This window comes from Alligator mississippiensis, chromosome 3 (assembly GCF_030867095.1).
Source record: "Alligator mississippiensis isolate rAllMis1 chromosome 3, rAllMis1, whole genome shotgun sequence".
NCBI classification, from domain to species: Eukaryota; Metazoa; Chordata; order Crocodylia; family Alligatoridae; genus Alligator; species Alligator mississippiensis.
Window position 1 is genome coordinate 62,916,435 of NC_081826.1, and position 26,023 is coordinate 62,942,457.

At 45.5% G+C, this 26,023-nt stretch overlaps 1 protein-coding gene across 3 annotated transcripts in view; it reads right to left on the reverse strand.

Moving 5' to 3' along the window:
• Window positions 1–26,023, reverse strand: part of PREX2 (phosphatidylinositol-3,4,5-trisphosphate dependent Rac exchange factor 2) — a 326,102-nt gene that overhangs the window by 95,863 nt on the left and 204,216 nt on the right. For all 3 annotated transcript variants that reach the window (XM_019498648.2, XM_006260933.4, XM_059724003.1), the window contains exons 26-30: window positions 21,901–22,080; window positions 14,252–14,346; window positions 8,311–8,393; window positions 7,889–7,979; window positions 4,272–4,400 (exon numbers count right to left, since the gene is read on the reverse strand). In XM_019498648.2, coding sequence (XP_019354193.2) covers window positions 4,272–4,400; window positions 7,889–7,979; window positions 8,311–8,393; window positions 14,252–14,346; window positions 21,901–22,080 — 578 coding nt within the window. The remainder of the gene's footprint in view (window positions 1–4,271; window positions 4,401–7,888; window positions 7,980–8,310; window positions 8,394–14,251; window positions 14,347–21,900; window positions 22,081–26,023) is intronic.

Here is a 26,023-nt window from a genome sequence, read left to right on the forward strand (position 1 = left end):
GGCTGAAAAGGTCCAGGTTCTCTAGTCTCTCCTCGTAGGGCTTGACCTGCAAGCCCTTAACCATATGAGTGGCCCTTCTCTGGACCCTCTCCAGGTTATCCACATCCCTCTTGAAGTGTGGTGCCCAGAATTGCACGCAGTACTCCAACTGCGGTCTGACCAGCGCCCGATAGAGGGGAAGTATCACCTCCTTGGACCTATTCGTCATGCATCTGCTGATGCACAATAAAGTGCCATTGGCTTTTTTGATGGCTTCGTCACACTGCCGACTCACGTTCATCTTGGAGTCCACAAGGACTCCAAGATCCCTTTCCACCTCTGTGCCACCCAGCAGGTCCGGATGAGCTCCATCTGCTGTTAGCTGAATATATTCTTATATTGAAGATGCTTAGGAAGTACCCATATTTAAATCCATTCGTATCTTGTACAGTATAACCTCATAAATCTGGCATGCTCAGGACTGAGCACCTGCCAAAAATTTGAAAATTGTGGATTTTTGAAACCAGAGCAGCAGCCAGTTCTGAAGCAGCGGCTGCATGAGGAGCAACGCTGCAAGGTGGTGGATGGCGGCAGCAGCCACTGCATGCAAGCTTCCCCCTCCGCTGCTCTGTGACCGGTCACCACTATTTCCCAGTGTAATATATTTTTTAAAAGTGCTGAATTTTTGAGAATTCTGGATTTTTGCTATCTGGATTTATGAGGTTATACTGTAATCTTTTTTTTTATTATTCCCCATTTGACAATCTTAAATCCAAAACCACATGGACTTCCTTCACTACAAATTCTTTTTTCCTCCTATATACATTCATCCTGGCTAAATAGCAACATATTTTATGTCCTTTAATTCCTTCCTGTTCCTCAGCAATTTGGTTTTTCCTCCCCTTCTAAGCACTGAGCCGGAAGCATTAAAGACACTAATGACCAGCTCCTGCATAAATGTCCCTAACTATATTGTAAGGTTCTGCCAGTAAAGCTACATCAATTAGAGATGTAAAAAGATCAAACCATATAACCAATGAGGCTTTGCTGGCAAAGCCCCTAACACAGACACAGCTTCTTTTGTCTCTCTTTTGTAACTGTTAGCTGATCTCTTTCACCTCAAATGAAAACATTTCATTTTCACCTTCAAGGATCTGTACAGGCCTGCTTCACAGTTTGTCTCAAATCTTTGTGCTCCCTGGTCTACCAGCTTGGTATATCTGGTTTCCTATTCCCCAATAGGAATCTGCATCTTTTCTTTACCTATGCTCTAGAAATATCTTCCATAGACTTCTGTGCCACTTTTCCTACTACTTCCCTCATTTGATTGGCATTCTGATTCTGATTTCCACTGTCCTCTTGGCAGACTTCCTCCCACTCCACCCGCCCCCGAATATGATAGGACAAAGGTTACAATAAAAAGAAAACTCCACATCTGTTTTTATTTACTACCAACAATGCTTTTTTTAAAAATTCAAGTAGATATTTATGGGTATCTTTAAGTGTTCTCCCGTTTTCAGTAATGATAAGAATGTAGCTAAAAGACCCAAAAGATCAGTCTAAAGGCATTCTGAATTTTCTCTTTTCTTTACACTTATTACCCAAGAATAAATTTAACAAACACTGCAATCTAGGAGTTAAACATTTCTTACTTTAGTGGGTTTTCTACATCTCCATCTGCTTTAAATCACTAATCATTCTAAGTTAAAATAGCATGTTATATTAGGCAACAGAAAAACAAAAATACAACAGCCTCTGAGATTTCTATGAAAACAAAAGCACGATTCAATTTTTAACAAATAGATTTATTTAGTTACGCCAGTAATGGTCAAACAAGTTTTAAAATATCGTAACTTTTTATTTACGCCACCAAACAAAATTTCTTTTAAGCAGTGGTCAAAAAGGATCTGTGGGTCTCTACTGGCCACAGATCTAAATCTGATCTTTTTCTCAGCTGTTAAATATCAAGACTTGGCTTCTACTTATTAGGAAACCAGAAGATTCACCCTGTTTCGACTTTGAAAATATTATGACACTCAACCTATTAGACCAAAGAGTTTCTGCTAGGCCTAACCAAGAGCGGGATCACCAAGCTGTGTGACAACTGACCACACACATCCTCAAAATGTATGTCTATATACTAAACTGATAAACCGTAAGTCAGTTCTTTAAATGGACTGACTCCTATGTTTTGTGCCTGGCTATTGAATCACAGGTGCAGCTTTCTTGCTCTTTTAGCATGACATCTGTTACCAGTACAAAACTTATTTAAAATAATTTATTTTAAATAATTTATTTTAAATAATGAAAGAGTTAAATATATTTAACTGCTTGTTTAATCTGCTTTTTATAACAGAATGCCAATCTGAAGTAATAATATTTTTATTCATTGTCCAGTTGAGTACCTTCTAATAAAACCGCTGCTGTTTTATGGCAGTGTTATGAAAAGAGGAAGTTTATATTATGGAGAGGTAGCGAGGCGTTTAGACCCTGCTGAATCCTCCCGCAAAATTCTCCAAGAAGCTTAAAGGACCTTGATTAGGGACTGTCACAAGGCACCAAGGGGTGCCTGCCCCTTTAAGAGAAGAAACAGCTTAGCAAAGGAGCCTGGCAGGCTACACAGAGCCCCACAGCTGCAGGTTGCCTGAGTAACAGGCTAACAAGGTAATTTGCTGGCACCTGCAGGCGGTCAGCTGACTGGAAGGAGGCACAAGAAAGCAGCCCAAGGCATCTGGGTGCCTGCTTTGCCATCTCCAAACGCAGTAAGACTCTAGGGGCTCACAAAGTACCCAGAGATAAAGGGGTCTGGTATTCTAAGGGGGGGGGGGGAGTTGGCCCTCTTAAAGGGGCAGAGTACTGCCTTTATTATTAATGTTATGTTGTAGCCCAGGGGCTTAGGTTGGTGTTATTCTTTGAACTGGTGGACCGGAAAAAGGCTAATAGGGGAGAAGGAGGCTTCACTGGGGGCAAACAATTGTGTAGAGCCCCAGCACCAGAGGGGCACGAGCTGCAAGGGGCTGGAGAGCCCAGTGCCAGAGGAGCGTGAGCTGCAAGGGCCAGGGGCCCAGTAATAAGAGGAGTTTGTGGGCTAGTGGCTTAAAACCAGGCCCAACACAGTGGGTCTAGGCTAGAAGGCCAAGCTATATCAAAGGGGCGGAGTCCAAGTAGGCCAAGGCCCTAACAGAGCGTAACAGCAATGTAATATGTGTGAGGCATGGGGCATGGTAAAGGGGTGGTTGGAGCCAGGCAATTGGCCCATAAGGCTTGAGGTGTCTTGTGCAGCACTGTACTGAAGAGAGGCCTGGCAAAGGGCCTACAGATCAGAGAGCCTGAGTAAGTCCTGGTTCACTGAACCTAAGCGAAGGCTCGTGGGCAGCCTCTCAAGTTATTTTTTTCCATCAAATATGTGGCAGGTGCGATAAGAGGGTGCCCTCAGGGCAGAGCTTGCACGGTCGCAGAGCCACAAGGAGCATCACGCTCCATGACAGGGACATGGACAATCCTCTCCTCCCTTATCTTAGGCCACCATTTGCTTAGGGCTTCCCAAATAGCCCCCTCCACAGATGAAACCCACACTGTCCCCCCACCACCAAACAGGTAGTATATAGCCCAGATCCTAGGGAGAAGCCCAAAGCATAAGACTAGTTCTAAAATGGAAATAAGCATATATAAGCTACTTATGGACATAGTTGGGCATGAGTAGGATATTAAAGGTCTCCAAAAGATCAGTGAAGACCCAAGTTTTCATTTTTTTTAAAAACCCCACAGCAGGATAGTACTTACATTGACAAGTACTACTCAGCTGCAGAGTTGATTAGTTTCCTGCAGCCTAATAGGGCCATATGTGTAGACAGGAGATGGTTACTATGGAGCTAATTAGTCTACTCCACAGTAAACAACTCATGTAGACATGCCCAGCATAAACAAAAGGCAGGGAATGCAACACACCAAATGCCTTCAATCCCAAAGCTCCCTTGAGTTCAATGGAAATAACCAAGCTCACTGACCTCAATGGGTGTTGAAATAACTTAGCAGCAGCTCTTGAAGCTCCAAATGTCTCTTGCACCACTCCTTCATACGGGACAATATTCCCTTTTGCATCTTTCCTTAGCCAGTCACTGAGATGCGCTTTTAAACTGCCTACTGTTATGTTTACTACTGAGATGGCTGTTGTGAAATTTTTAACTTTCCCACTGGCTTACAAACCATGCCTTGGGGGCAACTTAATACTGTTATACAATACCTCTGCATCCTGTCTTTAACTGAGAGGTTATTATGTTTTTCTTACTGACCTTCAACAAATTTTCTAATGTTCTGCGCAAGATTTTGGACACTGCTGGGAAGGTTCCAGGGGTCTTGCTTGATGTGAAGTCGTAACCTCTTTGGACAACTAAGCTTAGGTTCCATTTCCTGCTGAAACTCTACAGAGACAGAAAATACCTCTTCAGTTTAAGCATCCTTAGAAACCATCTTTAAGATACTATTTCTTTCCAGATTGATTTTCCTAACTTAAGTAATAAAGCTTCTGATTCACAAAAACTGTTTCTTGACTGCTGATAGCTATAGTTATTTGTATCATTTACTTTACTTGATTGCTCAGTGTTGACTTATTTTGAATTGGTATAGGAATTTTGAATCATGAATAATATCAAATATACATTTCACATTTCAAGCCCTTCATGAATGCTCCAGAGCGGATATGATAGAGTTTTCTCAATAGAGGATTGTCAGTCTCACTCCTGGGTAGCAATGTGTTCGATGCAATCTGGCTACTCTCTATTATCAAGTGGCCAGGTTCTGTAAGAATATCTACGTCTAGCAGCCAGCTTGGAAGAGCTGATTGTGTGTCCATTCCTTCCATAGTATATAACTAATTTACTATGAAATAAAATCTGGAGCAATAACTCTGGAGTATAGATGCTGTGTGCCCATACCCATAGACTCAAATCATTAGAAGTGCTACTGATAGAAATGACATAAATAATGAAGGTGGAATATATATTCCCTTTTGTTTTATTTTCATTCTAAATCATCTTCATGTTCATTTCATCATACAGTTCATGTTATGGAGTTATCTGCACATTTATTGTATACAAGTATATAAAAGAATATTTGCCTTGGAGATATTTCTGGGTATTCAATCTGAAAGCAGTGAAAATACTGTTAAGTATAAATGATTGGTGAGTTCTACTCACTTGTATATATATAAAAAATGTCCTGCCATCACAGTTTTAACTTTTGAGCAGATTAATTGTAGGATAGGTGGAGGAGACAGGCATGATGGCCAGAACAAGTCCATGAATACTACTGAAAGATAAGCCCGATAAGCCCTGTCCACTTGCACCCACTCAATGCACATAAGCAGAGCCCCTTAGTCATTTGGGTCTGTAAAGCCTAGAAAGCACTCAAGGCCATTCAGGCAAATATTGCCTAATCTGAATTGGACGTGCCTGCTATTTCTTGTCAGCACTCCTCATCTTGCTCTAGAAGCTGTACAGATATAGCCACAGAGTCAGGTAATCAGTATACAGTAATGTAGCTCTATTAATTTCAAAGCAGTGATGCAGATTAACACAAGCTAAGAATCTGGTCCACTGCCTATAATTTTATTTGGTGAAAGTTGTATATATAGTCGCTAATTTATAATCCAAACCGTCATGCAATACAATTCTTTCTATTTTCTCTCTGATAAATAAAGCCTTTCAAGAACATGTTTTTTGTTTAGTATAATTATCTTGTAAAGTGAACACTTAGTCTCCAGTCCTACAAATATTTTCACACCTGCTTAATTATAAAGTCTATGTGGTGCTTATTAGGGTTCTGCAAATCTTCAGCAGCTGATTCAATTCGGAGGAGATTTGGACCAAAGCTCCAAACCTGAACTGAATCAGGAGACCAATTAAAAGCTCCAAATTGATTTGAAGAATCCAAATTGATTCAGAAAAGCTTCAGAAAAGATTCAGCCATTTCGGAGATTTGGTCATAGACTAAACAAGCAGCTGACACAGCTGCCCCCAGCCGGTAAATCTGTTGGGATTGGGGGAGGGGGAAGAGAAGGGGCATGGGGAAGGGATTGGGCCTGGGACAAGCTGCCCAGCCGTTACTTGGGGAGGGGGGAGGGGGCGGGAGATGCAGGTGTGGCAGTGCTGGGAGCAGGGGCTCTGTCCTGCTGCTGCTTGCCCAGCCAGGGCGGTGGGGGGCGGGATGCAGGCACAGCTTGCTTCAGGTAGAAGGGGGCAAGTGGCAGCAAGGCATAGCCCCTACTCCCAGTGCTGCAGCACCCCCATGTCAGCTTGAAGTGGGGGCAGGGCAGAGACCCCACTCTCGGCGCTGATGCAGGTGCGGCAGTGCCAGGAGCAGGGGCTATGTTCTGCCGCCATTTGGAGCGAGCCGCACCTGCATCATGCCCCAACCCCTTACTGGCTGGGGCAGAGGCAGGCACAACCAGAGGAGCTGCAGAAAAAGCCCCATGGCTGCCCTGCCCAGCCCCATCCCCCTCCTGGCCCTTTTTTTCTTTTTCTTTTTTTTATTTTTAAAGCCCCATACTCACCCACTCTGGCAGCGGCGACTGGGGCCTCTGAGGGCTCATGGCAGAGTTCCCCTGCACAGTGTGAGGCAGTGGGGATTGCCCCCCGCCACTTGGCAGCTGCCTGATGGCATGGGTGCAGCATGGCTTAGCAGGTCACTGTGCACTGTCTAGGAGCTGGGCCGGCTCCACATGTCAGCCGGAGCCTGGCACCGCTCAGCCCCAGTGGCCCCAGCTCCCAAGCAGCGTGCACCGCCCAGCTGACCCATGGGCAGCTGTTGCATGGGTGCAAGGCAGCAGAGGTGATCCCTGCTGCCCCCCACTGCCCTGTGCTGTGCAGGGGGACTCTGCCACATGTGCCCTGATGCCTCAATTGCCCTGCTGCTGCAGCCAGTGCGTCCAGGGCTATTTTTTTTTTTTAAGTGCCGGGAGGCTGGGCAGCCATGGGGGCTTCTCCCATGGCTCCCTCTTTCTGGAGAGAGGCAGGCACAGCTGGAGGAGCCGCAGGAGAACCTGGAGCTGCTCAGCCATGCCTGCCTCTCCTCGGCTGATCCCAATCACCAAATCTCTCCGAATCAGTGCCAAATCCTCCAAAGCCAATTTGGCCAAATCAGTTCGGGACAGTGATCTGAATCTATGAATCAAATCACTGTCCTCAGAATCAGCCAAATCTGAATTGAATACTTCGCTATTCACACAGGCCTAATGCTTATGTGCTTAAAGTTAAGAATTTACTTCATTGTTGGAAGGATTGAGGTCTTAAAACTGCATTTAGGATTGTTTAAAGTGATGAATGGTTAAAATAGAAAGCAATACTTTACTGCTGTCTCTTCTTTTTCAAACACAATTTTACAAACAGAAATTATCCACAAACATGCCAAACACTAGGCATAAAATAACTTAAATTAAATAAAAAATTGTTCTAGTTCCCAAAACAGAAATTACACAGACCAGATTAAAAAACATGTAATATGTTAAACCTACTCCTTGTATCAAAGCCTCAGCTGTGTTATGTTCAGTTCAGAGGCTATGATTTAGATTGACTCCCAAAAAAACCATTTATGAAAGAATAATTTTTATGAATGTTCACTAATATTTACGAATATTTATTAATAGCATTTATGAATATTTAACATTTAATAGTTAATGCTTATGAGTATTTAGTAATAATATTTACTAAAATTTAGTAATATTTATGAAAGGAAAGTGAAAATGTAATCATTTTCCAACTAAAACCAAAAAAGATTTTGAAAAGCAATTTTTTCAAAATGTGTCAGGAATTAATAAAATGATGCTATTCTTTAGTGTCCAAATGCTCATACAAAACCATCTTGCATTCCTTTGTGCCATTTGTGAATTCTAGTGTTAGATTTAAATTTTTACCTTGTAGGCCTCGTCCGGGTGTGAAATACTTTGTCTGTTCAAAGGCCCTCGCTACAGCAGGTCCTTTCAGAAGATTGACAATTGAGTCTACCTGTTGGGATCAAATTTCTGTAAGTGGAATACCCTCTTTATAGCAATGTATGCTCTAACAAAAGATGGACAAGGGGAAAAGAGATGCATTTAACTTTTAACTGAGTCTCTAAGAACTCAAGACTTGAGACTGTTAGAATAAATCTTAGAAATTATTCTTTTAGGTAATTATGGGTCAATAGGCATATAACAGAAATTATATATGACAACCAATTAAGTAATGGAAAGCTGAAGCAGGAAGAAAATATTCATTTGCTACAACTAATTTTACTTAAATACCTTGAGTATACATCAATATTATTAAAAAGACTAAGAAAAAGACCCCCTCCTACCTGACCGAAAAGATGCTCCAAACAACTATGGAGTTTGTCCTGTTTATCATGAGAAATACGAACACTTAAGGGAAGTTCATCACCTGTGTGTAAAACAGTTCTACAATCAAAGTTAGCTTCATGTTTCAGTACAGATTTTAAGCACACCATGGGTCTCAGCCACTTAACTGCACACACAAGTTGATGCTTAGTAGGTTGCCAGGGCTAGATCCAGCTTTTGGACTAGGAATCTGAAAGTTAAGTGCTTCAGCACCTAATTTGGAGGTTCCTAGACCCCAGTCTGGAATCCTATTAGGCACCTATATTTCCCTGTATTTTATATTAAAGAGTCAATGATTAAAATAGAACAACAGTCACCAGAACACAAAACTGCCTATTCCAAACTAAGACTAGGTACAGACATCAAAAAAAGCCTGCAGTAGATTTGAACTAACTCACGCGGGTTTCTCTGAGAGAACTATGCTAATTCAGGAGTCAAAAGAACACAAATTCACTCTTTCATGGGGCAGGGGCACAAAGGCTGCCTCCACTGTCCAGCTTGGGGGTACTCCAGCATGCTTCTCAGTGTGCCAGAGACTGCTGAGGGCAGCCGAATACAGCCGAACAGCGGCCACCCCTGCCTGGCTGCCTGGCAAATGCCTCTCCCCAGTGCCCTGTCACCTGTCAGGCTGCTGTCAGCTGCAAGCAGCCAGCAAAGCGAGGCATACCTGCCCCTGCTTGGGGCAGCATGGGGTCCCTGGGCTTTGTCCCAGGTGGGAGCACAGGAGGACACTCTCTTAATGGCTCTATTTACACTTACTCCTGACTTTTTTTCAACCCCTTTGGAGCGGAGTTTGCTTATTTGTTTCCAAATGGAGTCAGAGGGCTGAGAGCGGCTGTGGCTATCCTGTTGTGGGGGGAGGTTTCCCTCAGCTCTCCATCCCCTTCCCCTCCCCTTGCATCACCACCCACATCCTTCAGACTCAACCGCATCAGGCAGACCCAGTCCTTGTGGCCAAGTGTGCTCATCACTCTGCCTTTCAACTCACCTTTCCCCTGAAGTTTTCCAGGCCTGATCCGAAGCTTCTGTGAGCCAACAGAAGCCTTGGCTGGGCTGCGGGTCAGACCCTTGGAGGTTTCTCCCATTTCCCCTCAATGAACTTCCTGCACCCCTGCCCAAAGGCTTCCTCCAGATCTCTCTCCCTCCTACCTCACACTCCCCCAGCCTCTGAAGCAGAGCCCACAGAAGGCTTGCTTTTGGCCAGCCCCCCACCATGTGAACACATGTGCAGCAGACAAGCCAGCCAATGCGGGGGTGCCCCTGCACATGCAGGTGATGAACCCTGTAATCCTGGGACCCAGGAAGGAGGGAGCTGGCACCCCACTCCTCTCTGCACCAGGGGAATTTGCAGGAGCAAGGCCAGGCATAGGCGTGAGCCCAGAGCTGCTAGAGGCAAAGACTTAAACAGCTGAGGATGAGGGGGGGAGGGGTGTGTGTGTGTGTATATGCATCCATGTGCATATGTGTGTCCATCCCCACATCCCAGCCCGGGAGTGGTGGGGATCCTGGATCAGCATTTTGCTTGCAGCTGCCACATCAGATGGAGAGCTCTGAATAACAAAGGCAAGCTTGAGAGCAGCAGGGGAGCTGGCTGAGTGACATCAAGGAACAATACCTGTGCCAGCAGCACTAACACACACACACAAGCATGTGTACTCCCACACACAGCCACAGCCACAGCCACTTCTCTCACTCCTCAGTGTTACTTACACGTGCGTGCACACACACACACACTTACTTACACGTGCGCGCGCACACACACACACACACACACACACAGAGTGCTCTGATACTCAGCTCCTTAAAGGGACAATGGCCTTTCTGCCTTAAGCACCCAGGGAAGGAGTACCCCCCACCCTGCCCCCATCCTCAGCCAGTTGCTGTTGCCACTGCAGAACCAGGCATGGGGAAAGTTTGTCTGGCTGCTTCTGGCTGACTAACACACATGCCCCTCCACCCCACCAAACCCCATGCCATATCCTGCCAAGCGCCAGTGCCAGAATCAGTAGCAGTAGCTCAGGGAAATGGCAGCTGCAGCTCTACTCTCCACCCCTCCATGCCACAGCCCCACACACAATGGCACAGCAGCCTGCAGCCATCACTTGTTCACTCTGGCTGCCCTGCCCTGCTCTGCTCCGCCCTGTTGCCGCTGCCTGCCAGAGCTCCAAGGGACCCAGTCCTTCCAACTGCAGAGCATCATGGCCCCTCACCTGGGGAACTTGTATAAAAATAGAAAGAAATACAGAAAAATACAGAGCTACAGATGCTCCCTCCTACCCCCTGAGGCTGACAGCTCAGAGCAGCCAAGCAAGAACCAAGTTCCAGTGCACCTCTATGCAAAGTGGGGAGTGGGCAGTCACAAAGGTACCTGAGATACTGGCAGACTGTGATCTAACTTAAGTCAGCAGGGGATCTGGAGTTCAATCGACTGGTCTAACCTAAACCTATTAAGTCTGATAATACATCCATCCAGGTCTATCTTATATTGGGTTCCGCCATTTTTAAACAGTCTATGTGCCTTGAACTTCTGCTTACTTACAGGTATAGGTCAGTTTTCAGTCACTTATACTGGTTTGTGTGTAACGTCTATACCTGGCCTAAATAGACTAACCAATAATTTACAAAGCTATGCTTCCTCTTGCTCACACTATCCCTGCCCCAGTTAATCATGAACAGTTTTCTGCACAATAGCACAGATTCCAAAGGAAGGGTGAAGTGTTCCCACTGAGACGAGTTTACAGGATGGAGATTACGACTCTCCTAGCAGGGGGAGTGTAGGCTTGAATCCCATCCAGGTTGTGGAGGGAACTGGGCACGTGGTTCCAGCTTCTGGACAATTATACATATCCCCCTCAGAGAACTTCTGCTTCATTTATGATACCAAATGAGTTTAACCAAGTGCTTGGTGCCCAGCTGCTTTGGCTAGGGCAGCTTTATACGTGCACTTGAGGAATTTTCAGATTAAACAAGGAAGTGCCTCATAAATTAATCACCTCCAGGATTAGGCAGAAGCTGAGCAGGCATTTTTGGTATCACAATTTTGGATTAATATTCCTAAATAGTGATTAAGTTTTTTTAAGGATTTAGCCCTTATTCTTTTCTGTATTTACTACTTCACACTCACATTCTTTTCTTTCCTATAGTATTTTTCAAATTCAGCAAGTGAAAATTAATAATAAAAAAAATTTGCATTTGTACATCTTTCATGCGAGGCTCTCACATCACCCCTTCTGAAGCACAGAACTTCTGTATTATTATACTTGCATATAAACTCACAGAAACATTAATCACTTGGAGAGGGTGCAGAGCTAATTTGTGGCACGCCTGTCAAAATGGCTGGCCCCTACTGACTTGGGGTATAGACAGGCATTCATCTAAAGCACTAAGAATCTCCAGGATTCTCCTGTGGCTTGTATATAATACCAAAGATGCTGACACAACAGGAACATATATTTTTTTGCAATGCAGAAGGGCTTAGAAGGTGGATTCCTGCCATGTTTCTGAGGTAGGAGAGGACAAAACAAAAAATCTGCCTGGCAACCTATAAGCCCAACTCTGCTTCTCCAGAGGCAGAAGAGTTTGGCTTGAAAGACAGACTCTTTGGAGATGTGGTAGGGGGTGAAAGGCAAACAGCAAACCCTCCTGGGATGCTGGAGGACCAAGGCACACCCTGTGGCACTATGACTAATTGTATGACTAAGTGTACTGGCATTTCATGTGGTGCCAAAAACCATCATGTTGCCAACAAATTGCTGTGGGAAAGAGCTAACATTTCATCACCATGTTTTTTTTCACAACAAACCACTTGCACAACTATATTCTCACTTTCCACAGTACTAAAAGGGTGCATTTCTTGCTACAAATAGAATGCCTGTCCATGGCCTCAGTGATTCTTACACTTACCTAGAAGGGGGAAGACCTGGCTCCTAGGCCTTTCTCACTATAACACCTCCCACCTTCTAAGTTAGAGGTTAGCCTGGTTGGGAGCAATCCCCACTCCTGTTGCATTTGGCTTGCTGTTCATGCATTTTTCCAATGAACCCAATGGGGGTTGGACTAGATGGCACATGAGTTTCATAGTTTCATAGCTGGTAGGGTCGGAAGGGACCTGAGCAGATCATCAAGTCCGACCCCCTGCCATGGGCAAGAAAGGATGCTGGGGTCAAACGACCCCAGCAAGGTAACTATCTAGTCTCCTTTTGAAGACCCCCAGGGTAGGAGTGAGCACCACTTCCCTTGGAAGTTGGTTCCAGATCCTAGCCACCCTGACTGTAAAGTAGTGCTTCCTGATGTCTAGGTCCCCTCCAATCCTATGATTCTGTGACACTAAATCAAAAAGCTAAGCAGAACTTGGAAGCAGGGACCAGAGCTAAAGGCTCTCCTTCCTTCCTTCCTCCCTCCCCAGGGAAGTGTTATGTTGCCTCTTGCTTGCTCTTCCTGTGGTTCCAGGAACCTTGCAACCCTTTATGTGTAGTGACCAGCTTCAATAGGAGGGGCAGAAAATGCCTTCAGTCCAGCTGAGCCTCAAGCCTGGCAGTAGAAAAGTTTCCTAGGATAGGGGAAATGTGGGGTTCAACATTTGCAGGTATAGATGGCCTGTGGAGGGAAACTGCTCTAACTACTAGACTATTATGTAAAAGTAGCCACTGCACTAATGTTTTTCAGCAATAAAGAACTTGGACACTGACCTCTGTTAGCATATGATATGTGTGGCCTAAGAATACCTACCAGAGACCGGCCCCTTCTAAGGACTCATGCACTAATTTCTCGAACAGCCTTAGGTACCTGAATAGCCTTAGGTACCTGACCACCAGTATCTGGGGGAATGTTTGTTCACCAGAGCACCCCAAGGGATGACAAGGTTGAACGGTTACAAACTACCGCAAGACTGATTCAGGCTGGACATAAAAAAGGATTTCTTTACTGTCCGAGCCCCCAAGGTCTGGAACAGCCTGCCATCGGAGGTGGTTCAAGCACCTACATTAAACACCTTCAAGAGAAAATTGGATGCTAATCTTCCTGGGATCCTATGACCCCAGCTGACTTCCTGCCCTTCGGGCAGGGGGCTGGACTCGGTGATCTTCCAAGGTCCCTTCCAGCCCTAATGTCTATGAAATCTATGAAAATAGGTTCTTTGATGAAAATGTAAGCTGCCTGTAGTATCTTGGAGACCTCATTTAGGAGGGGCAGGGGTTACTGTGCACCAGTCTCTTCAACTTGTATAACTGGATACATCTACCGCCTTTTGATGCCCAATTTCCTTTATTAATCTCAACCCCTGACTGACACATACATCCTCATTCAACATTTCTCATCCTCATTCAACATTTCAGCTTGTACAAGAAATTCTTCCTATTAGTCCCTAAGTATATAACCTTGTACTTTGTGCTTTTAAATAGCATCCCATTTCCATTAGATTCTGGGATTATTTAAATTGAATTTGCTCATACTTGACATGAAGAAGAACATTATGATTAATGTGCCTTTTTGTGGTCTCCCTCTTGAACATTTGTACCTAGTGGCATTTTATATTCTGAATCTTGCCTGCTATCTGAGATTGTGTTCCTTATTTACCTAAAATTCCTTCTATTTCGAGCACCATAATGCACTTGCCAAGGCCACAGTGGGGAGGTGGTTAAAATTAGTTGGTCTCTGACAGCTTTAACTAATTCAGTCTATTTGCAGTGGGATTGGAAGGTTGGCTTTGTTATACAGAAAGGCAGCACATGCTAAACAAAGCAAAATCATACATTCTTAACACCTACAATAAAAAAGAGAATTTACCAAAATAGGCATATGTAAAAACAAAACAAAACAAAACAAAACAAAAACATGAATCCCTAAAAACTTCCACCAGAACTAATGGAAGACTCTGTTTAAAAAAAAAAAAAAAAAGCTTACCTGAATCCATTTCATCACTGTGAAAGTAAGAACTGCATTGGCTACTGCAAATGCTGGTGAATGAGGCAATGGAGTTTCTGTTGCTATTGCAATCACTTGAAAAACAAAACAGAAAATAAAATAGTATGTCCTAATACATGTACTCTATCGAAGCATTACATTTGTATTACCTTTCACCCTTTTTATTTTCTTCTCAAACTAAGAAAGTCTTTCACAATATTTTATCCTTCACATTATTTCTCGGTGATAACTAGAACAGATACTTCAACAGTCCACACTTCATCTGTGTGTGAATAAGCACTTGCTCATAGAAAATATGTAGTTCCACATGCAGCCTTCCCTACCAACTCTTCAAGCATATGAGTAACTGCTTTGGAGATGTGGCCTCAAATGGGTTAATTTCTCCACATTTCAGTTCTGTACTCCTAGCCTCTAATTATTATAAATAATGAAGCACAGTTACTTGAGACCTGCTAACAAAAAATTATAATGAAGGTAGAAAAGAATTAAACAAAATAGTTAAAAAAGACAATTCTCAATTTCAACCAAGCCATTGTTTATAATCCCATCTCTCTAAGATAGATGCAGTGGAACAAGATAAGTATGGGTGGACCTTCACATCTGCATGAGGTCATGGTGACCTCACTGGAAATTACACTAAAAGAGTTTTTGAAAATACAGCTATTGCAAATGCATCTCAAAATGCATTTGAGCCCATAAGCTTCAAGAAGAATTAACTCAATCTCAACTTCAAATCAGCAAAAGTGTCAGTTTAAAATGTAAAACTGATCAAAGGTGGAAGTAATTATCCACAAAGTCCCATCAATATTAGAGAAATGCATGAAAATAGACCTAGAGCCTATAGACACAGACACACAAATCATGTAATCCATTATGAATAAGAAATGCATTCTGAACTTGTAGCCAATGTAAGATTAAGGCCTAAGAAGGGCAAAAAAAAATTAAAACGGAATGTGAGGATATAATTAGGGTTCTGTCCGCTAAACAAATTAAAAGACATTAGTAACAACATGCTACTTTAACTGGTTAATTGTACAAAAAATTTAGACATGCTATACATGCTAAGTAATTTTTGTACAATAAAAATGGCCAATCAGCTGCACCATTGTTGCTTGAAAAAAAACCCAGAATATTTTTGTAGCTGGTTTCTATCAAGCTTTAGTTTGAATGTGTTGCATGTCATGAATCGAGTGAGAGTGTTTAGCCAGATCCTTCAGCATCCCAGAGTACACTGCTCCCTTCTTCCCCCTCTCCTGCAAGGGGACAAGGACTAGAGACAGAAGTTACAAATAAATTGGTGAAAGTGATCAGAAACTGGCTTAAACCTATAACAGAACAGAAGTTCAGTGCACATAAACCACTTATAAAATGGCCAAAATCAATTTAAAATAAACCTGGTTGCATGTTGTATCAGACTTAACTGATTTAGGTCTAACCAGTTTATGGAACTTCTGTCCCGGATCCCTTCCCAATTCAAGTGAATTTACAGTCCCACAGGATGCTTTGCAGCCCTGGACTATGCTGTCTGCTCCAACGGTGCAGGGACTCCTTCGCCCCTCTGCTCCTTAGCCTGCTTTCTGCCTGCATCTGTCACCCCATAAGGACAGGGGGATGGGAGAGAGGACAGGGAAACAGACCCCCAGACCCCCCTGGCCTGGGTTCACACAACACATGGGAGGAAGGAAATCCCCTGTGCTGGGGCCTTTTTGACTCTCAGCAGCCCTTCCCCTTCCCAGCTGCTGTTTGCTTCAGCAGGTGCCACAAGAGGAAGGGAAAAGAAGTCCTTCCAGCCCGCTGCTTGCCTCTGCAGTCCAGCATGGGGGCACTAAGAAGCTTCCACCTTGTAGGGCTTGCCCTCACTCCAGGTCAGGGTCTCCCAGCTCCGGGCATTCTCAGGGAGCTGAGGGGAATTCTTCCCCTCCTGAACTCCAGAGCTGCTTGCTTTAGCTCCTGCTGAGTCTCAGGCAGCCTCAGGGAGTGGAGGGAAATTCTCCTGCTCCTCCTCAGCTGATTTTGCCTAAGCTGCTATGAGTCTGAGACAAAACTAGTTTCAGGGGAGTGGAAGAAGTTCCCTCTGCTCCCTGAGGGTGCCCAGGGCCATTCCTGAGACTGGCAGGGGTTAAGGCAAGCAGCTCATGTTTGGGAGGGGAAGAATTCTCCTCAGCTCCCTGGCGCTGCCCTGGGCTGGGGTGGGGGGAAGCCCCCAAGGCTGGGGCTCCCCAGTGCCCCCATGGTGGGCTGCATGGGCAGGCACCCAGCCCAGAGGATGACTTCTCCCTCCCTCCTGTGGCAGCAGCTGAAGCAATCAGCAGCTGAGAAAGGGAATTGTGGGGGGAGGGATTCCTCTCAGCTCCCCAGGGCTGCCTAGGCTTGGAAACCCAGGCTGAGGGAAACCCCTCAAGGAGGAGGCTCCCCCAAGGTAGGCCAGCACCCCGATAGGGGGCTCTTTAACATAGGCAGCAGAAGGGGGATTTGCTGGGGCTCAGCCCCCCCAAACGCAGGGCAGCAGATATAGTCACAGGGCAGTCCGGCCACAGGCTGCTGCAGCAGGGGAGGAGGGGTGCACACATTCAGATACCCCATGGAGCCAGGATTGCAGCCCCAGTGTGTGGTTGCCCAGCATGGCAGGTAAGTTTCAATCTACTTTCTTTGTGACTGGGCTTGAGAAGGGCAAGATCAAGACCCCCACAGTGCAGGAGGGAGTGGGGCAGGGGCAAATCATTCACCCCTGCCCCACTTCCTCCTGTACTGTGAGGAATGTCCCATGACCCAGCCCGACTGAGGCCCCATTCACTGTGGACCAGGTCGTAGGACAATTACAGCCAAGCAGCTCATCCAGGGGCATGAGGACAGGGGGGCTTCCACTGCTGCATGCACTGTGGGGGAGCCAAGGGGGACATGTGCCCCCCAATCTGTCCATGGGGCAGAAGTGGCTGCTGCTGCATGATGCACTTTGCTCCCTGCTGCAGCTGCCCCTGGAGTGGCACAATGCCACTCCTGTTCCCCCACCAGGCTGCGCCATGCCCCCTGCCCACCCGAAAGTGGAATGCACATGGCGTCATGTAGCTCTCAGGGCATCAGGGCTCAAAGAACAGGGCACAGTGACAGCTGCCCCTACCCCACACACAGATGAGGGGGGGTGTGCCCTCTGGGCCTCTGCTTGTCCCACCCGGCCCAGCCCAGCCCAGCTGGGGCCCCATTCACCCCAGTCCCTGCTCCTGCCTGTGCCCTGCTCCCTTCCTCACTGCTGGGGCCTCTATCTGCACCCTCCATGGCCCTTTCCCCTCCCCTACAGACTTATCTGCTGGAGGGACATGCATGCACTCAGACCCCCCCCTTCAAATTTTTCTCCCTCTATGTTCCTTAGCATGCCATTGGGGAGACACCAGGGGCTTGGGGACACTTGCCTGGGCTGGCAATGGCCAGCAGGCTGGGAGACTTCCTCAAGCGCCTCCTATCTACTGGCCTGGGTCAGTGCAGGCTTGCCCCTGCCTTTCCCAATTGAAAACTGAACATCAGCTCGGTTGGTTATCAGTTCAACCTACACAGCTTAGAGGAAGCTGCCTAGATGGAATCAATTCTGCCTCAGGCTTTTTGACTCTCTATACTAAGCCTTTGTGACTCGTGCTCAACTCCGCGACCCCTGAATGCAGTAGCAGAGAATGGCATACCTTACTGTCCCCTCATCCCTTTCTTCAATCAGCTTTAAAGGCTGCTTCTTTGCATGCAGACAGAAGTGCAGCTCCCGCCTGTAACTGAGAATACTTTGCAGGAAGCATTCTGAGTTACAATAATCCCCCCCTAACCAAACAGAAGTTCACCATTGGTTCCAGGGGGGAAGGAAATCTAGCTGCTGGCTGCTAGCTGCTGGCCCCTCCTCTCTCCCAGCCTGTCCCTGTTTCAGTATGGTAAGGGGGAAAGGGGAGGAGAGGGAACTTGTTCTAGGGGTTCCCCAGCCTGTGCTGGAAGTTGGGGTAGGTGAATTGGAGACCCCCCCCCCACCTCAGAGGGGCTCCAATACACCCACCCCACCCTCCAGCGGGGGCTGAACAAATCCCAGGCCAAACTCCCTCCTCTTCCTTTCTCCCCTCCCATTCTGAAAACAGCTCAAAGCTGGGAGGTAATGCAGACAGAAGTTACAGAAGACGTTATGTTTTGAAACATCTTTATCTGACTTCTTATGCAATAAGGGTTCAGATAATCACCCAACCACACATTTTTTAAGCTGTTTGAAACTGTGCACTTGTGTTTGGTCATGGCTTAGACCATTTTCTGTGGACAGATAGGATGTATATTCTCACTTCCATCTATGCCCTTTAAGAAACCATTAGCACCTCTTTGTAAAAGCCAAGGAGTAAACAACCAGATAACATGCTTTACTTTTCTGAGACAGGAAAACATAGGGGAGGAAATTTGTTCAGAAACCTGTGGACAGGGCTAGCATATACACAAAAGCACCCTATTAGTTCCCTGAAGAGTTTGAAACCCACTGTTTCTTCCCTCCCCGACCCCCGCCCTTTGCACGGGCTTCCCGTTGCTGCACAAGAGTTGGGGGAGCAGCTCCTTTACCCAGAGAGAGGCCAGCTGACTTCTCATTCCCAGCACACCTAAAGAGAGGGATGACAGCCCCTAACAGCAGCTCTCTAGCTCCCCTTTCTCGCAAGTGCTAGCAGAGCAAATTCTCAAGATTCTTTCACACACCCCTGCCCCCCAGATAGCTTTCCCTCTGAACATGAAACAGGTCATAGGGTGTTACAGTTTCCATCAAGTGATGTTACCTATTGCTTCATGGAAATAAACATCTGCCAGGGGCCTTAGAAATGAGATGACCAACAATGTTTAGACTACAATGCTATGGGAGTTCAGATTTTGATTCAACTATCTTATAGAATTCAAGGTAGGCTATCACACCTAACAAATAGGATAGCAATAAGGCAGGGGTAATTTATCCAGCTTTGTGGGCCAAATGATAATCTTCAGGCCAGATGGGACCCACAGACAGACTCTGTATTCTGCATCTGTGGTGGGCAGTATGTGCAGCACAGTCCTGCTGCAACCACTCCAAGGCTGTTCTGAAACCAGAGCCAAAGCCACCACCACCCTAGCCCTACCATAAGTCCATGTGGCACAGCCCCAAATCCAGAGCTAGAGCTGCTGCTACCATGACCCTGGAGCTGGAACTGCCACCACCAGCACCATGCGGGGCTGTGCAGCATGATCCTGCAGCCACCATCACAGGGCTGCTGCATGCCAGGAGGCTCTGCAGCACAGCCATGAAGTCTCATAGTGGCTGCCTTGCATAGCACAGCCCTGGAGTAGCAGGCATCCACTGTAAGACTGTGCTTCTCACAACAGCTACTCCACTGCTTGTGGGACACAAGCTGGAACAGGCACCCCATGCAGTACGTGGAGCCATTTAGCATGCTCCACATGCTGCCCCTTACGCCTGTGCAAACCGGCTAGTATTCGCTTCAGATTCAGATTTGGCTGATTTGGGGGACAGTGATTTCATTTGGTGATTCAAATCACAGTCCCAAATTGATTTGGCTGAATCTGATTCAGAGATTTGGCTGCTGCTGAGGCCCCTCCCTCACTCTCACCCCCAGCAATGGCTGCCCCACCAGCCCCAGCTCCCAGCACTTTGAAGAAAAAGCCCCAACTCACCAGGTGCTGCCAGGTGGGAGGCACTCCATGAGCCCCCCCAGCCCTCCCCCACTTTTATAGATTCATAGATTCATAGATGTTAGGGTCGGAAGGGACCTCAATAGATCATCAAGTCCAACCCCCTGCATAGGCAGGAAAGAGCGCTGGGCCTAGATGACCCCAGCTAGATGGTCATCTAACCTCCTCTTGAAGACCCCCAGGGTAGGGGAGAGCACCACCTCCCTTGGGAGCCCATTCCAGACCTTGGCCACTCGAACTGTGAAGAAGTTCTTCCTAATGTCCAGTCTAAATCTGCTCTCTGCTAGCTTGTCGCCATTATTTCTTGTAACCCCCGGGGGCGCCTTGGTGAATAAAACCTCACCAATTCCCTTCTGTGCCCCCATGATGAACTTATAGGCAGCCACAAGGTCGCCTCTCAACCTTCTCTTGCAGAGGCTGAAAAGGTCCAGGTTCTCTAGTCTCTCCTCGTAGGGCTTGACCTGCAAGCCCTTAACCATACGAGTGGCCCTTCTCTGGACCCTCTCCAGGTTATCCACATCCCTCTTGAAATATGGTGCTCAGAATTGCACACAGTACTCCAACTGCGGTCTGACCAGCACCCGATAGAGGGAAGTATCACCTCTTTGGATCTATTCATCATGCACCTGCTGATGCACGATAAAGTGCCATTAGCTTTTCTGATGGCTTCATCACACTGCCGACTCATGTTCATCTTGGAGTCCACTAGCACTCCAAGATCCCTTTCCGCTTCCGTGACACCCAGCAGGTCATTTCCTAGGCAGTAGGTATGCTGGACATTTTTCCTCCCTAGGTGCAGCACTTTGCATTTCTCCTTGTTGAGAAATTAAATCCATTGTCCCAGCCCCTCCCCCACATGACTTCCCTGCCTGCCCCAGCTCCAGCCCTTTAAGAAAAAAAAAACCCAAACCCCTGGATTCACCAGTTCCTGCCCAGTGCGGGGCAATCCCCACTGCCCTGCACCATGTAGGGGGCTCTGCACAAGCTCCCCAAAGCCCCGAGGCTGCTGCAGGAGCTGGTGAGTCCCGGGGGTTTTCTCATTTTTTGTGTTCTTAAAGGGCCAGAGCTGGGGCAGGCAGGACAGGAGTAGGGGGGCTGAAGGAGCAAGGGGGGGTCAGGGGCTTGTGCAGAGACCCCCACACAGCATGGGGCAGTGAGGGGCAGCAGGGATCACCCCCCCCACCCAGCAGCACCCAGTGAGTGGGGACTTTTTTTTAAAGCACCAGGAGCTGGGGTGGGCAGGGACTGGGGGAGCCATCAGGGAATGGGGCCTGGCAGGGGTCCCCCCATGGTCCCGTCCCCCCTCCACCAGCCCTCCCTCCCCGCCCCCTACTTACCAGCTCCGAGTCTGGCTCCAGCTCCCTGATGCAGCAGGCAGGGACTTCCCGAATCATTGAAGCTCTCTGAATCTTTTCTGAAGATTCAGAGAGCTTCGAATTGATTTGGACCTATTTATTGGTCCCTTGATTCGATTCAGATTTGGAGATTTGGCCACCAAATCATGCCAAATCTCCTCCAAATCAAGTCAGCATCCAAAGCTTCACACAGCTTTGTGACTGCCCATGGGTCACTCCAGTCCACTAGTCATATGTTTGACACCCCAGAAATAAAGCTTCATGGTTTGGGTCCAATTTCCCTAAGTGGAGATATAGCCAAATTTGTTTGTGTTCTGAATCATCATCTCACAGAATGATCCACAGCTCTTGTTACATTTCCCTGTGAAGTTCAGGGATATTCAGATCTGGAGTTCTAATAAAGGCCCATCTCACAGTGTTACAACAGGAGGTTTTACAAAAAAGTAGTCCACCTTGATGACTAAGTTATAAAAAAGTTTCTCTTTGTAACAGATAAGAACTATTATAGTTTGATATTCCATTTTGACCTGCTATGCTACATCTTGGTGTTATATTAAAGACTGAAACAAAAAATACTTTTTGTGCCATTACCTGTATGAATCCCTATTGCTGATGGTGTCATGGCCAGAATCTTCCTGCTCATCACCAGCTACATTAAAACAGACCTTTTTCCCATTCTTTTCTCCCTTGTCATTGTCACTGTCTGCTTGTATTAAAGCCTCAGGTGTTTTACGTTCTGATTTGGGAGAATATGTTATCGAAGAGAGGAGACTGCAATGTGAAAAACAACATTAAAGAATTAGCTGTGTACCCAATAACTATTAGCATTAAAATTCCTCCAGCAATGTTATGCTAAATTTCTTTGTTCGTCCTTTCCATTATTTTGTGACAAATAAAAAGAAGGCTCAACATGTTAAACTTATTTTCATATCCACTTGAAAAGAATGGCAACTTAAAGCGAAAAAATAACATACTTCATAACAAAAAAATATTAATGAGCCAAATTCATGCTTCAAATCAATGTAACACATTAGCATTTCAAAACACTAAATACAGTGATAAAGCAGTGATTCTCTCAGAAGTAAAAGGTTTCCATAGTATATTCTTGAGCTTTTGGGCCCAAATTCTTAATTAGGATGACTAGTTTTTAAAATGATTTTTTATATTTTCTGCAAACACCTAGCAAAATAATTTTAGAAAATACTCCTCTGTATTATAAAAAGAGGTGTCACTACCAAAAGCCAACTTAACTTTTTCCAAGTCCTGTAACTGCCACAGTTTTCTATGGCTAGTGAGGATCCAAAGCAGTAAATGTGATGGTGATGGCAAGGCCAGAGAAAGTTTAACCTGGCTATTGGCAGTGTGGCATGACACTTCTCCCCCAGCTCTGCTCCACGAAGCACTCTGCTTCCTACCTCCATTCCACTGCCTTTCTTTATTGAGCACCTGGGGCTCACATTCCACTCAGCAGCTGCCTGTGCTGCTTCTGGCACACGTGCAATGGGTTGGCCACCCCTGTTTTAGTACAAATGGAGAGCCTGAACCAGAACTGCATGAGATGAAACAGACATCTTTCAGAGTTTTGGATGAAAAAACAGGACCACCTCCCCCAGAATAATCTGTTTGTTGGAGCACACTGACCTGGGATTTGAAAGAGCAAGTGTGGGTTGTCACAACCCAAAGTTGTGGTTTTTGTTTGTGTGTGCTTCGGCACCGCTAAATTATTGTTCCCGCCCAAATTGTAGCTTTCTTTGCATGGTAGAGTTCTCTGCTGCGGGAGAGAACTCTGGTGCAACGGGGGATTTCCCGCCAATTTGCAGCTTCTTTGCATGGTGCATTTCTTTTGCATCTCAGAGATGTACGGTGCAAAGGAGTTCCCGCCATTTGTATTTAGATTTGCGCCACATTATTGGCCGGTTCTAAATGTAGGCACACGTGGCGGCTAGCTACTGGCTTCCTAGCCGTACAAAAGGCTTGAGTGGTTTCCACCCAAGTTGGAGGACTCCACGAACACCAGGAGGAGGAGACTTCACCCAGTGTGAAGATCTCTAAGCGCTACGGATCCTTACGGACCCAACGCTTTTCTCAAGCAGGCAATAGAGGCTTAACAATCGAACCCACAGAGCTTTAACTACTCCGGAGGGGGAACAAAAGAAGGAACCACCTCTAGCCTCTCCCCGTCGCCGAGCGCAATCCAAGACGTATCCCTTTCCTGTAAACCCAATTTTCGAACCCACGGAGCCTTAACAACTCCGGGGGACCAGGGAACCAAACCGAACCCACGGAGCCTAAACAACTCCGTGGGAAAGAATTGCCAAACCCACGGAGCCTAAACAACTCCGTGGAAAAGAATTTGTCGTAGTCCTCCAACGAGGATTTAAGCGGAGCTGCACCTGGAAAGCTGTCCAGCCTACACCACTACCATCTTTGGGTGTAAGTAAATAACCTTTTCAATCAACCACTACGCGTTTGTGACTAATTCTAGCTCACCACCGGTTTTCTCCGACCCCGCGTGCCCGGGCTGCTGGCCACAGCCCGCGTGCGCAAAGACGGGCCGCGGATCGCCCCTCCCGACTCGCACTTGGTGGCAGGATCGGGGCCTGGCCCGCACATGGGTCTGAATGAGGCAAAGAAAGTTCCTCCTAGATCTTCCAGATAAATATCACTAGCCTTATAGCTATTCAGAAGTGGGTCTGGTTTTGACTAAGGATTCCATCCTGGGCCTCCAAAATCTTTCCCAGTGAAAGTTTAATCAAAACTCAAATAAAATAGTAATATTTTGGCAAAAATTCCTAACCAAATCTAATTTGACCAACATTTTTAGCCAACAGAGGAGTGGTCACATGATGGGTCACTCTTAATAATCCCTTTGGAAATATAGTTACCTTAGGATGTGAAAAAGCATGTCTTTTAATAGGGGGTGAACTGCAAATAGCAGTGTACCTTAACCAAACTAAAGGATCATCCCACATATTTCATAGAAAGCAGGTATTCTGAACCAATAGGGATCTGAAACTTACATAAGTACAAACATCTTTGCACACAGCAAAGTCTTAGTCTGTCTCTTTGTCCCATAAGCAAGACCAAGAGCAAGAAAAAAACAAAGAATAGCATTTAAAATTTATTTAAGTGATTTATCACTTAGTCACCAAGATATGGACAGACTACTATTATTTATTTTTAGGTAAACCACAATCACTACCAAGACCTTAGTATATACTCTGAATAGTACAGAATTTGAAAGTATAAATAGCACCAGGAAAAAGCTGAACATATTTCTTATGCACCACGTCTTGAAATATGGAACTATGACTTTTTCAAGTCAGGAACAAGAAACCAGTCTTGCATACCTAAAACCAAAATTGCCTCTTTCTTGAAATTTAAATGGAACTTCTTCTCCTGTTTCAAAAGATAAAAGTGATTGCCCCTTGTGAAATAGTGACTCCTCCCCCAGTATGCAACCCTTCATAATTGCATGTGGTGTTTTGAGTTTTCACCTTTGTCTATAGTTCCCTGTCAGCTTCAGGTTCCTCTTTCCCACATAATATTCCAACATGGACTTTTCTGAAGCTGTGCACTATGCAAGCTAGAATAGCACACTTCTGTACCAATTTTGGAGGGGAACTCTGCTATGTTACACCTTCACAGTCTGCTCCTTCTCATTTGGCTTTTTGCAAGAGCCTACTAAATCCATAGAAGTTTCTGGGGTAAAGCTTCCTCAGATTTAAAATCTAGCTGGACATACAATTCATTCTCATCAGACAAAGTTGGGGGGCTGGGTTGGTGCAGACACTAAGGCACACAGTTGACAGCCCATAGATTGCGAGTTTGAGGCCATAGCTAATGTGCTCATAGTGTGGCCTGTCAGATTCCAATGAAACTGGAAATTCTGCTAAATACTTTGTCAGAAGGACATGAAAAAAGAAAGGATCAGACAAAGCTGTAGTCCCCTCCATCACATCTTGCCCTTTACACAAAAGGTGCATGAATGACCCTAACAGACACTGTTGTACAATACCAAATACCGTGGAAAAATACGATGATTATTAATTATATGTAATTCAGCAAATATTATTTACGTTGATGCATGCTTTTAGGCCATGATAGCAAATGAAGGATCTTTTTGCTGTCTTTGTAAAGTTCATGAATTAGTATGTTTAAGTGTTATGGTTATTATTAAATGCATCATTTTAAAATCAGAAATAAAAACATTTTCATTAAAGCACAGTGATTCAATTATTTTATGTGCTTTCTTTCTCACCATTCTCACTCTCGTCTTGAGAACTAATTAATAGTCATAACAATGTTGAATGCAGTACATGGTGTACTATATTAACAGCTCACATCCCGACACTCCTGTCCTCCATCTTCCTTGTTCTTCCCTGTTCGTAGTTTTAAGTAGGTCTCTTGAGAATTCTGTTTCCTATATAGAACTGCTTTAACTCTAAAACAAACTCTGGTAGTCCACTGAAAGTCCATAAGGGATAAGTGATTCTTGTAAGCAGCGAAAAGTTAAAAAAAAAAAAAAGCCTTACCAAATAAATCTGTGCACCTTAAACAGGTTTTCTTATTAATACAATTTAAAGAGACTTTAATAAACACAAACTTAACCAGACTCCCTTGTGCCTTGTTTATATTTGCAAATGTACAGCTCATAGAATATTTATATTGTTACAGAAATCAGTCCTGCTTGTATAAAAGAAAGACTGAGAAG